Source organism: Scylla paramamosain, chromosome 36 (genome assembly GCF_035594125.1).
Source record: "Scylla paramamosain isolate STU-SP2022 chromosome 36, ASM3559412v1, whole genome shotgun sequence".
In the NCBI taxonomy this organism is placed as follows: Eukaryota; Metazoa; Arthropoda; class Malacostraca; order Decapoda; family Portunidae; genus Scylla; species Scylla paramamosain.
The window spans coordinates 8,814,675-8,827,925 of record NC_087186.1 but is presented as its reverse complement, the minus strand read 5'-3'; the positions used below and the strand labels follow the sequence as shown (position 1 = coordinate 8,827,925).

At 39.8% G+C, this 13,251-nt stretch overlaps 1 protein-coding gene across 1 annotated transcript; it reads right to left on the bottom strand.

Moving 5' to 3' along the window:
• Positions 1-170: 170 nt before the first annotated feature.
• On the bottom strand, positions 171-2,943 carry LOC135090920 (proteasome assembly chaperone 1-like). The gene is made up of 5 exons (XM_063988107.1): positions 2,777-2,943; positions 1,382-1,473; positions 1,043-1,254; positions 687-882; positions 171-491 (listed from the first exon to the last, which is right to left on the bottom strand). The coding sequence occupies exons 1-5, from the start codon at positions 2,860-2,862 to the stop codon at positions 271-273; spliced, it is 807 nt and encodes a 268-aa protein (XP_063844177.1). The 5' UTR covers positions 2,863-2,943; the 3' UTR covers positions 171-270.
• Between the last annotated feature and the right edge of the window lie 10,308 nt (positions 2,944-13,251).

The following is a 13,251-nucleotide window of genomic DNA, read 5'->3' as shown; positions in this document are numbered from 1 at the left end:
ATCTTTATGACAAAATGCATGAATGTGATTTTTGGAAATCAGATCATCTTAGGTAATTTCTCACAAGAGCCTCCTCCTCTCAGCTGCTCCTGTTTGGAGTCCCCACAGTGGTTTAAAAAGAAGTAAAGCCTTCAACTGACATGTAAGCAGGAAATTTAAGAAACTTAAAATATGTAAAACATTTTTAATTTTACACTATCACACTAAGTATATAATGCATTCATTCAAGAGCAAAAAGAATTAGCACATTAGAAGATTTTTTTTTTTTTTTTACAAATAAAGGTCAAGGTTTTCCCGGCAAGGATTGGTGGTGCGGTACTGGTGTAGTTTCTTGACGTCCAGCCCTACAGACACATACTTCTGGAAGGGTTTGCCCTTGAACACCCTCTGTAAGGCCCCAGCAACCAGGTCCAAGTCCCCGGTGGAATATGTCTCTGTGAACACTGAGTACGCCACACATTGCCGCTGACCCACCACACACTCTGTCATCACTGATTGAGGAAGAAAGATTAGAACCTAATATCACAATTATAGAAGTGAAAGAATAGCACTGGCTATTTTGGTGGACTTAAAGCTACAGAAAGTGACAAATTTAATACAAAATGAATGTTGCACAAACAATCCTTGTCTAACATGTGCTTATTTACTTACAAATAATGGAGATGAACTGGGTAAGATTCACTGACCTGCAGCAGGAACAGAGTCCAGGATGGCTGGCTGTGGCAGTTGGGGGTAAATAGGAATATGAGGGAAAGTTGAGGAGCGCAATGAGTGCACCACACAGTTGTCTTCTCCCTGTGGTGTGTAGTTACCTTTCAGTGCGTCATAGTGGTGTGACGAGAGCACCATCACCAGACATGACGGCTTGATGAGAGACAATAGCTGCAAAAAATATTATATACAACAGTTATTTCAGAATATCAATTCAGGACAAAGATAAGTTTTATTGTTTCAATTTGGGGTTTATTGACAAAATAAGAGGTTCACCAAACTTGCTGCTATTGAATGAGGCAGCAAAGTGTACAATTTTGGATCAACTTACTTTTTGTGCAAACTTTGGAGCAACAACAGCAGTCACATCTTTGCTGACACAACACACTAAAAGGGAAGTTGGAGTGAGAAAGAGGCATGAGGGAACAGGCTTGCGAGGGTGGAAGTCCCCTGTGTCCTCCACTGAAGGGCTGTTCTGTGCCTCAACATATACTTTGCCCACCTCCTGGCACTGCTCACTCAGCACCAACGTCTCACAGAAATCTGAATCCAAAGTTTGTCATATGAGAAACAATACTGTTACACCATCCTAATATTCAGTGTGTAAGAAGCATATCTTATGAGAAGTAACTGGCACATCAATACAGCTGGTAAATATGTTTTGTCTTGCCTGTCACAAGAGTTCCATAAGAGATGAGCAAAGCCTCCACACTCTTCATCTTCCCTTGGCCTCCCTCACTCATCTCCAGACAAACATTGTACCTAGAGTGACACAAAGATTTAGGTGCTTTATTAGCTATTTTATTTATTAATTTATTTTATGTCATCACTTATGGTTCCACTCTGCCAATAAATGGCACTCTGCTGAACCTGGAATGTGTGTGTGTGTGTGTGTGTGTGTTTTTTTCATTCACAATATTTTACATTTAAAAATGGAACATCTTTGTGATAAATAATGTATGGGATAATTAAGCAAAAAGTTTACAGTGCATAATGTTCAGTTAAACATTTTTCTTCTAAACCTTAACAACCATTCAATTTTTTTGAAATTTTGTATACCTAGCAAGCAAAAGTGGAGGAATGCTATTAAATTTCAGATGTAACAAAGCACACTAAGCAGTTAAGTTTTATGACATCTGCTAGACCTAATAACTACATCTCTCTCTCTCTCTCTCTCTCTCTCTCTCTCTCTCTCTCTCTGTCTCCATGCTAAAGCCAAAAAAATCTGTCAGACAGGATGCAGCATTATGTCATGGTTCTTGTAAGTTTGGCTTTGGCTTCCTAAGGTTGAAGAATATTGGTACTCTAGATTCTCATGACTATATTTATTCCACAAACTATACAACCACTGGAATACACACCTAGCTTGAAACTTGGTACAACAATTTACACATGCATGTATTTGCCAGAGGGGTAGAATTTGATCCTATGGCCCTTTGCAATACTGCATCTTTTTATAATTAAATTGTATACAACAATTATCTAGAGTTCTGCGCTTTCTGCATAAGGTACATGACTCAGTCCTACATTCTGCCAAACCCTTAACTAACACAATTTCTGATGGACTGATGTATCTATAGAGCTATCCTGGTATTTCAGAGTCAATTCCTTTGAATAGCGTGACTGGCCAGAGTAACTGGGAAGTCAACCAGGTGAAGGGCTCCAATAGACTGCAACAATATTTGAACCAAAAAAATATAAATAAATAAATAAATAAATAATAAAATAATAACAACTTACAAATATAAAGGAAATTAACACTGCTTTGAAGCCTTGTGGTTCTTGCGCATTACCAATTACAGGAATGAACAAATACATTGATAGAGATAAATAAATAGGTAAAAAAATAAAAATAAATAAAAAAATAAATAAGTAAAATAAAATAAAATACGGTTGGTCTAGCTGTGACCCTTGTCCCAACCTGCCCCCTGCCCTTGGTACCCCGGCTATGTCATCCTGAGAGGCTGAATGACAGGCAAACAAAGCAAAGGCGGGGATGTCATGACAAGGGCAACAGAGGGCAAGAAGGCAAGGCATACACATGCGTACCAGTGTCAGTACTCACGTTATCCCCGGAGTGTCCTCATCGTCATCCTCTTCGTCATAGGCCCTGGACACCAAATATCTCACCTCGCCGAAGAACGTGGCCATGGCAGGAATGAGTTAAAGAACAGTCCGTCAAGTCACGATTGAGCTTTCCTTACGGCGCTGTCTCACTTGAGCCTGAGCTTGAGTTGGGAGTCATTCAGTGAAGTATCACCGTTCTCCCACACACGCCCGCTGGGTAAAAATAAATAAATGAATAAATAAATAAATAAATAAATAATCATTATGAAAGCTAAGGGTCCCACTCCCTCTTCCTACCCGAAAAAAAAAAATAAATACATAAGTAGGTCTTCACAACTTGACAGTTTAACAATTTATTGAAAGGAAAGTACGCACATAAACGCAAGTAAAAACACACACACACACACACACACACACACACACACACACACACACACAGAAAAAAAAAAAAAAAAAAAAAAGGAGGCGTAGGAATACAAAGATTATTAGGAAATCACACAAATATAACGGAGTATAAAGTACTATGCTAAAATGTATACGGTTGAAATACAGACAGAGGAAGGGGATTAAATATCAATAAAATAAAGGAGAGAGAGGCAAAGCTGCATGTCTTCTCACTTCGTTTCTTTGTTTCTATTTAAAGAATGGAAAGATGAGAAGCATTTAAGTATAGTGAAAACTAATGTGAAAATAAAAGAAAAGTAAAAGTAAAATAATATATGGACAAAATTAATAAGATAAGAGGAAGAGGAAAATGAGCGAAATAAGAGAAGAGCAGAAGCGTCACGAGTCATAAGAGGAGTAGAGACATCAAGGCAGCAGGGAGACACGTGAGTGCAGACAAGTATTATTGATATTTGTGGCTATGTTCATCGCCCGCTGGCTGTAGGGTACAAGGGTTTGGGGCATTTATTACCGAAGGCACTCAGGTAGTGGTGGTGGTGGCGGTGACGGCAGAAATAATCTTCACACTCTAGCCCTTTAAACCTGACCGGATGATTTATTTGTTTATTATTTTATTTCTTTAACTATTATTATTTTCTACTACTACTACTACTACTACTACTACTACTACTACTACTACTACTACTATTACTACTACTACTACTACTACTGCTACTACTACTACTACTACAGAGGTAAGCAGACTAATTGCGTGAAAAATGTTGGCAAGCCACGAGTGATATTTTCATAATTTTTCTGTCATTACAGATTCGGATGACTTCGAATGTGCTGGTGGAATATTTTGTTAGCTGTGTATATGGCAGAAATAAATAGTGCATGTACAGGCTAACGTTTACGATGAAATTGATGCTCCTTGCCAACTGTGACAACGAGTGAATTATGCTTGCAAGTTTGTTAGATATGAGTGACCAATTTCAGAGTTTTATATATATTTTGTCCACGGTTCTCGGTAGATTTCGTTAAATCATAAGTAATAGCAAAATATAAAAAAAGGAAATTAATGATGCAAGGGACACTTGGATAACGAACGGGAGGTAACTGGATAACGAGCGAGGTAAGGTAGTTGGCGTATTTGGCATGAATGGTCTGTTTCTCATTTACTTAAGTACGTCTTTTTTTTTTTTTTTTTTTGTCGGAAGGGGAATTAATGGAGCAAGACATACTGATAACGAGCGAGAGATGGCAATTGGTTAACGAGAGAAGCATGGTGTAGCATTTGCCATGAATGGTCTTAGCCCATCAATGTAAATATGCATGCCAGGTTATTTTTCGTTACCTTAGGCATGTATCATTAAGAAATAATGTAAGTGACGAGACACACAAGCCTCAGCATACTGCAAATCAGTTTCTTTTATCTCGCAGCAATAAAATTATTCTGTTACAAGCTTTTACAGAGTTTTTATAGTCTTAGTCATTAATATCCTTTTCCTAACCGACTTGATACCAATTTTATGGGCACCTACAGTTTCGTATTGCAATCTGGATACCTAAAGTTTCATGTGGTAAGCTGGGAGGAAAGCTATGTTAAGGAAAGCCAGGAAGGAAGTCCAGGTAAATAATCACACATAAGTTTACTCTATTCATAATGGCCGAAATACTTTGTGTGTGTGTTTCTCTCTCTCTCTCTCTCTCTCTCTCTCTCTCTCTCTCTCTCTCTCTCTCTCTCTCTCTCTCTCTCTCTCTCTCTCTCTCTCTCTCTCTCTCTGAACCAGTACGACGAGAGTAAAGTGGTATAATATATCTTGATTTTCAAAAGGCCTTTGACAAAGTCCCCCACACACGCTTACTGATTAAATTTAAATCACACGGTATCCAAGGTGACGTGTTGCGATGGGTTAAAAACCGGTTAAATAACCGTAAACAAAGAGTAGTAATAAGTGGAAAAGCATCCAAGTGGACTAACGTAACCAGCGGGATACCACAGGGATCAGTCTTAGGACCTGTTCTCTTCCTTGTTTATATCAACGACATAGATAAGGATGTTACCAGTATAATATCGAAGTTTGTTGATGACACCAAAATTGTGAATTCCGTAGTCTCTAATGAACAAGTAACAGAAATACAGGAAAATCTAGGCAAATTGACTGAGTGGGGACAAACATGGCAGATGAGTTTTAATGCAGATAAGTGCAAAGTGCTTCACATAGGGTACAAAAACGAGAAAGCAAAGTATATTTTAAATGGTACCCAACTTAAAAGTATTGACAAAGAAATTGATTTAGAAGTGATGATATCGAGTAACTTAAAACCTAGCCAACAATGTTCACAAGTCGTAAAGAAAGCAAATAATGTAATTGACTTAATCGGCAGATCTTTTGAATATAAATCTAAGGATACAATCCTCACTTTGTATAACTCTTTAGTCCGTCCCCTTCTGGAATATTGCGTTCAAGCATGGTGCCCCTACTACCTGAAAGACATTGATAAATTAGAAAGAGTTCGGCGTAAATGATACCAAGCCTAAGAAACAAATCATACGAAGAACGTCTTAAAGAATTAAATCTTTTCCCATTAACACAAAGAAGACTTAGAGGCGACTTAATACAGGTGTTTCAGATCATCAAAGGCATTGATAACATGGGCTGCAGTAAATATTTCACGATAGACTCTTCAAATTACACGTTAGGAAACGGTTGCAAAATTGTTGGGAAATGCTTCAACTCTCACGAATAAAAAAAAATAAATAAATAAAAAATTTCCATCGAGTTCTAAATCTATGGAATAGGATTCCTCGAGACGTGATAGACTGCAACACTGCTGAGACTTTTAAACGCCGTCTTGATAAATATCTTGCCTGCAATCCGCGGCTAACAGCGTTTGTTTGCTAGTGATTAACTTCCTTGCCCTCAGGAAATGTGGGTACCTTAGTTTGTTTATTTTCTTTCTTTCCTACAAAAATTTACTTCGTTTTTTTTTTTTTTCTTTTTCCTCTAACCCCATAAGGTATTTCTTTACGATCTGTTTTTCCTGCACGGCTTATGCCGAAGGGAGTGGAGGGTGGGGAGAGAGCCTTCTGCTTTTCTGTCCTTTTCTTCTAGTATCACCTTAGTAGTCTTAGGTCTCTCTCTCTCTCTCTCTCTCTCTCTCTCTCTCTCTCTCTCTCTCTCTCTCTCTCTCTCTCTCTCTCTCTCTCTCTCTCTCTCTCTCTCTCTCTCTATTTCGTCTCTCTCTATTTCGTCTCTCTCTCCCTCTCTCTCCCTCTCTCTCTCTCTGTCTCTCTCTCTCTCTCTCTCTCTCTCTCTCTCTCTCTCTCTCTCTCTCTCTCTCTCTCTCTCTCTCTCTCTCTATTTCGTCTCTATTTCGTCTCTCTCTCTCTCTCTCTCTCTCTCTCTCTCTCTCTCTCTCTCTCTCTCTCTCTCTCTCTCTCTCTCTCTCTCTCTCTCTCACAAGAAGCCACAGACGTTTCACAATCACTCGTTACACGATGTTTCTCACGACGCAGGTATACCGTCCCGCCACGTGGCTCTGCATGACCATCAGGGGGCTTGTTGGCGCCAGGACAGCTGCTGGTGACACGTGTTGGTGGCAGGACACTTGTTGCTAATAGGGCACTTGTTGTCAGGACACTTGTTGTTGGTATGACAGTTGCTAAGAGGACAGTTGTTAGCATTAGGACACTTGTTGTTAATAGGACAGTTGTTAATAAGAGAGTTGTTCGTGTTAGGGCAATTGTTTGCGACAGATGTTGGTGTTTAGTTATTTATTTATTTGTTTGTTTATTTATTTGTATATTATTATTTTCTTATTTACCTATGTACCTAATTATTTTTTATTAAGTTTTGTTTTAGATTTTATTTAATTCTTTTGATTTATATTTACTCTATATAATTTGTCTGTCTATTTATTTTAAGTTTTTGTTTACTTTTAGTTTATTATTATTATTATTATTATTATTATTATTATTATTATTATTATTATTATTATTATTATTATCATTATTGTTGTTGTTGTTGTTGTTGTTGTTGTTGTTGTTGTTGTTGTTGTTGTTGTTGTTATTATTATTACATTTTTAGTTTATCTTATTTATGAATTTATTTTATTTATATTTATTTGTTTAGGTACGTGCTTGTCTATTTATTTATTTATTTATTTATTTTATTATGTAGGAGGGACACTGGCCAAGGGCAACAAAAAAAAAAAAAGCCAAGAGATGCCAGTCCCAGAAATGTGTCCAAAGCGGTAGTGAAAAAAATTGAAGAATAAGTGTCTTGAAACCTCCCTCTTGAAGGAATTCAAGTCATAGGAAGGTGGAAATATAGAAGCAGGCAGGGAGTTCCAAAGTTTACCAGAGAAAGGGATGAATGATTGAGAATCCTGGTTAAGTCTTGCATTAGAGAGGTGGACGGAAGAAAGAAGAAAGTCTTGTGCAGCAAGGCCGTGGGAGGAGGGGAGGCATGCAGTTAGCAAGATCAGAAGAGCAGTTTGCATGAAAATAGCGGTAGAAAACAGCTAGAGATGCAACACTACGGAGATGAGAGAGAGGCTGAAGACAGTTAGAGGAGAGCAGTTGATGAGACGAAAAGCTTTTGATTCCACCCTGTTTAGAAGAGCGGTATGAGTGGAACCCCCCAGAAATGTGAAGTATACTCCATACATGGACAGATAAGGCCCTTGTACAGGGTTAGCAGGTGGGGGGGGGTATGAGAAAAACTGGCAGAGACGTCTCGGAACACCTAACTTCACGGAAGCTGTTTTAGCTAGAGATGAGATGTGAAGTTTCCAGTTCAGATTATAAGTAAAGGACAGACAGAGGATGTTCAGTGTAGAAGAGGGGGACAGTTGAGTGTCATTGAAGAAGAGGGGATAGTTGTCTGGAAGGTTGTGTCGAGTTGATAGATGGAGGAATTGAGTTTTTGAGGCATTGAACAATACCAAGTTTGCTCTGCCCCAATCAGAAATTTTAGAAAGATCAGAAGTCAGACGTTCTGTGGTTTCCCTGCGTGAAATGTTTACTTCCTGAATTGTTGGACGTCTATGAAAAGACGTAGAAAAGTGCAGGGTGGTATCATCAGCGTAGGAGTGGATAGGACAAGAAGTTTGGTTTAGAAGGTCATTGATGAATAATAAGAAGAGAGTGGGTGACAGGCCAGAACCCTGAGGAACACCACTGTTAATAGATTTAGGAGAAGAACAGTGACCGTCTACCACAACAGCAATAGAACGGTCAGAAAGGAAACCTGAGATGAAGTTACAGAGAGAAGGATAGAATCCGTAGGAGGGTAGTTTGGAAATCAAAGCTTTGTGCCAGACTCTATCAAAAGCTTTTGATATATCCAAAGCAACAGCAAAAGTTTCACCAAAATCTCTAAAAGAGGATGACCAAGACTCAGTAAGAAAAAGACAGAAGATCACCAGTAGAGAGGCCTTGACGGAAAACATACTGGGGATCAGATAGAAGGTTATGAAGCGATAGATGTTTAAGAATCTTCCTGTTGAGGATAAATTTAAAAACTTTAGATAGGCAGGAAATTAAAGCAGTTTGACTAGGCAAGGTGCAAGCACGGAGGCACAGATTCGGAGAATAATAGGAGGGACCCCATCAGGTCCATAAGCCTTCCGAGGGTTTAGGCCAGCGAGGGCATGGAAAACATCACTGCGAAGAATTTTAATAGGTAGCATGAAGTAGTCAGAAGGTGGAGGAGAGGGAGGAACAAGCCCAGAATCATCCAAGGTAGAGTTTTCAGCAAAAGTCTGAGCGAAGAGTTCAGCTTTAGAGACAGATGTGATAGCAGTGGTGCCATCTAGTTGAAATAAAGGAGGGAAAGAAGAAGCAAAGTTACTGGAGATATTTTTGGCTAGATGCCAGAAATCACGAGGGGAGTTAGATCATGAAAGATTTTGACATTTTCTATTAATGAAGGAGTTTTTGGCTAGTTGGAGAACAGACTTGGCATGGTTCCGGGCAGAAATATAAAGTGCATGAGATTCTGGTAATGGAAGGCTTAAGTACCATTTGTGGGCCACGAAAACAAGCTGTGTTAAACAAAGATATGGAAGGTTTAGGTCGAGAAAAAGAGTGAGGAATGTACGACTCCATGCCAGACGCTATCACCTCTGTTATGCGCTCGGCACACAAAGACGTTCTCTGACACGGAAGCAGTAGTCATTCCATGGAAAATCAGCAAAATACCTCCTCAGGTCCCCCCAACTAGCAGATGAAAAACGCCAGAGGCACCTTCGCTTAGGGATCCTGAGGAGGGATTGGAGCGATAAGAAAAGATACAGATATGAGATTGTGATCAGAGGAACCCAACGGAGAAGAGAGGATGACAGCATAAGCAGAAGGATTAGAGGTCAGGAAATGGTCAAGAATGTTGGTCGTATCTCCAAGACGGTCAAGAATACGAGTAGGGTGTTGCACCAATTACTCTAGGTCGTGGAGGATAGCAAAGTTGAAGGCTAGTTCACCAGGATGGTCAGTGAAGGGAGAGGAAAGCCAAAGCTGGTGGTGAACAATGAAGTTTCCAAGAATGGAGATCTCTGCAAAAGGAAAGAGTCAAAATGTGCTCCACTTTGGAAGTTAAGTAGTCAAAGAATTTTTTATAGTCAGAGGAGTTAAGTGAGAGATTTACAACACAGATAAATTTAGTTTGAGAGTGAGTCTGTAGTCGTAGCCAGATGGTGGAAAACTCGGAAGATTCAAGAGTGTGGGCATGAAAGCAGGTTAAGTTATTGCACACATAAATGCAACATCCAGCTTTGGATTGAAAATGAGGATAGAGAAAGTAGAAGGAAACATGAAAGGGGCTACTGTCAGTTGCCTCAGACACCTGAGTTTCAGTGAGGAAAAGAAGATGAGGTTTAGAAGAGGAGAGGTGGTGTTCTACAGATTGAAAATTAGATCTTAGACCACGAATGTTGCAGAAGTTAATGAGGAAAAAGTTGAGGGGGGGTGTCAAGACACTTAGGGTCGTTATCAGAAGAGCAGTCCGACCTGGGGACATTTGTGATCCCCTCCCCAGATGGGGTCTCTGAGTCTGGTATAGGAGTCGCTATGATAATTTTGAATATTTGAGTGAAGGGTGTGTGTGTGTTACTAGGTGCTTGTAGTTTTGTGTGGAGGAAGAGAGTTGTCTTTAGAGGGCAGGCTGTGACTGCAACCTTGTGTTGTGAGACACAAAGAAACGTTCAGTGAGGTCACAGCTGGATTTAATAATAAGTTCACAGCTCCCCCTGATCCAGTGCTTTAGACCTCACTGGGAGTAATTATCGTTTCGGCAGGTGCCTACTGCTTCCTCCTCCAAAGGAGGAATATACATATATATATATATATATATATATATATATATATATATATATATATATATATATATATATATATATATATATATATATATATATATATATATATATATATTTTTTTTTTTTTCTTTTTTTTCTTTTCTATTTTTTAAGTGTTTGCTTAACACTGATACTCAGCAGCTTGTTGATCTTGCGTCAGCGGGTTACGTTGATGACAGACAGTCGTTGTGGGGAGCGTGGAGGAGTTGGTTTGGCTGACCGTTGTGCCATCATTGCCTGCTACAATGTTTGTTACGCTATGAAGCCTTGCTTTATACTAACATTGAGTGCTCTTGTTAAGATACTGTTGCGTCCTTGCTTAAACAAGATGTGCAGCTTACATCAGTGTTGAGAGGATGGCATGGCCACTCAAGGCACTCATGTGTTGGGCCAACTGCTGAATGTGCATGCCCTTCACTGTATTCTGCCTTGTCGCTTGGTATAATCATGTTACCTTTGCAAAGCGTGAGAAGAGCACTTATGAGCGGCGGTGGCAAACACACAAGCGTCTTGATCATTACCTAGCTTTTAAAGGATGCCATAGCAGTTTTAACAGACACCCTAATAGCGATAAGACTGCTTATTATAGTCAGAAGATATAGGTATTCAGCGTGACAGCAAGGAGATATTCAAGGCTTGTAATATCCCAGCTGGCAACAGGCTGGCAAAAGGAAACCATGCCTGCTCGTGACGTCACGCCACTCCTCTAATTTGCTGGTTTAGAGCGTTCCAGGGACCAGGAGCCCCCGGATGAGGGCAGATGCCGACCAGAGGATAAGTGTGGCGGACGTGTGTGTTACCTCAGAACATTTACACTGTGCTTATGACTATCGCGTGTTGAAACGAGACGATATACACGGTGACACTGTCAGTAAAACTCGTTAATTTAGGTATCCCCGTAATGAGAGGGAACGTAGATTGAGTGATTGTGTGTCGGCTCTCGTTAATTTGATCACTTCTGTTGAGTGACTATAATTATATAAAACTGTTTTTTTTTTCTGTAATTTCTGAGTACATATACACAGCCACTCTCAAATACAATGTTAAGTACAATAATAAAGTAAGTAATGAGGCATAAATAGCTTAACACAAAGTCATGACTGAACATAGTGATTGGCAGCTCGGGATAAACTGATCCTGAATTTTGTCAATGAAAGATGGTTAACATTATTTTTCTTAACTTAATATTTATTATTGGTCGTACTGCATCAGAGCCTGTTGTCAGCCCATTAATACAGTGGATCTCCACCTACATAAAGTTACAGCACAACAGTAGGCAGCAGCTTGCCAACAACAATCTTGCTGACTTTTATGAGAAGTGTATACCGTTCGTCGGCAGCTGGATGGCCACACTTGACTTCCCCAGTGACCCTCAGCCGTGTCCCTCCCTGCCTCAGTTCGAACCTGGATCTGAGCTGACAGTCTGCAATGACACTATGGCACCTCCCAATAAATCCTGCATTTTGGACCCTATGCCTGTCTTCTTGCTTAAGAAGCAAGTACCCCATATCACTACTTGCTAATCTACTCTCATATTTCGATCCTGGCTTAATTAACTATCATTCTGTCTCCAACATATCTACTATGAATAACATGGTAGATAAGGTTGTCTCAGAGTAACTATCTTCGTATATTCTAATGACCTTGTGAACATCTGTCAGTCATCCTGTCGTCCCAGTTATTCTACAGGGGCCGTCCTTTATCGTCTCTTCAATGGTGCCTGATTGAAGATAATAATACTGGCCTGCTACTCCTTATTGTTGGATACTGAATCAAGGCATTCTACTCAGGCAGCTAGAAAGTTTATTTGGTATACATGGAAATTACTTTTAAGAAGCATTGCCATGGCCTTTAAGTTTGCCTCCTTTCCTCTCCGCCGCGGTGTACTACAAGTCTGTTCTTCGTCCTTTGCTGTTGCCTAAATGTCCATCATGTGGCTGAAGTTATTGTTTCTACCGGCCTTAGCCACGTTTATCATACAGATGATCTCCACGTGACCCTTTCTTTTCCCGCAAATGAGACTGTCTGTTGCAGTCTGACTCTTGACAAATTACTGAATAAATACAGGCGAATAAACTAGAGCTTAATGTTGCAAAGACTAAACTGTTGTTTATGAAAAATGGCAACCAGTCTGGTCTTCTTATTCACTGTTTACCTTTCTGGGGGGTTAGGCAGCAGCGAGCACCTCGATTCGAAAACTTTAATTTAAACAGTGAACTCACTGTTAACAGTCGTATTGCGGCCATAAGGAGGGGAATGAATTGTTGCAGGTGAAAAGAGAAAGACGAGCGATAGCGGTGGACAAGAGGAACAGGTGCCAATTAACAGTAGTAGACAGAGGGAGAAGTTGGTCGGGAGACTCAACTCGTGACCTCATCAGTGACGCAGGTACACGTGGTGGTGACCCGCTGCCCTGCGTCACGAAACCCTTGTAGTGACTGGTTAGGAAATTATGAAAGACTATGCACTGTCCTTGGCTTCTTGCAGAAAAAGAGAGAGAGAGAGAGAGAGAGAGAGAGAGAGAGAGAGAGAGAGAGAGAGAGAGAGAGAGAGAGAGAGAGAGAGAGAGAGAGAGAGAGAGAGAGAGAGAGATTGACTGACTGACTGACTGATTGATTTAATAACATCAATCGTGTTTTGATTTGATAAAAAGTTTGTAGCTTCTTCCTATATACATTTAATTAACACCATAATTTTCTTCATAGTCACGATCTAATGATCATTAAT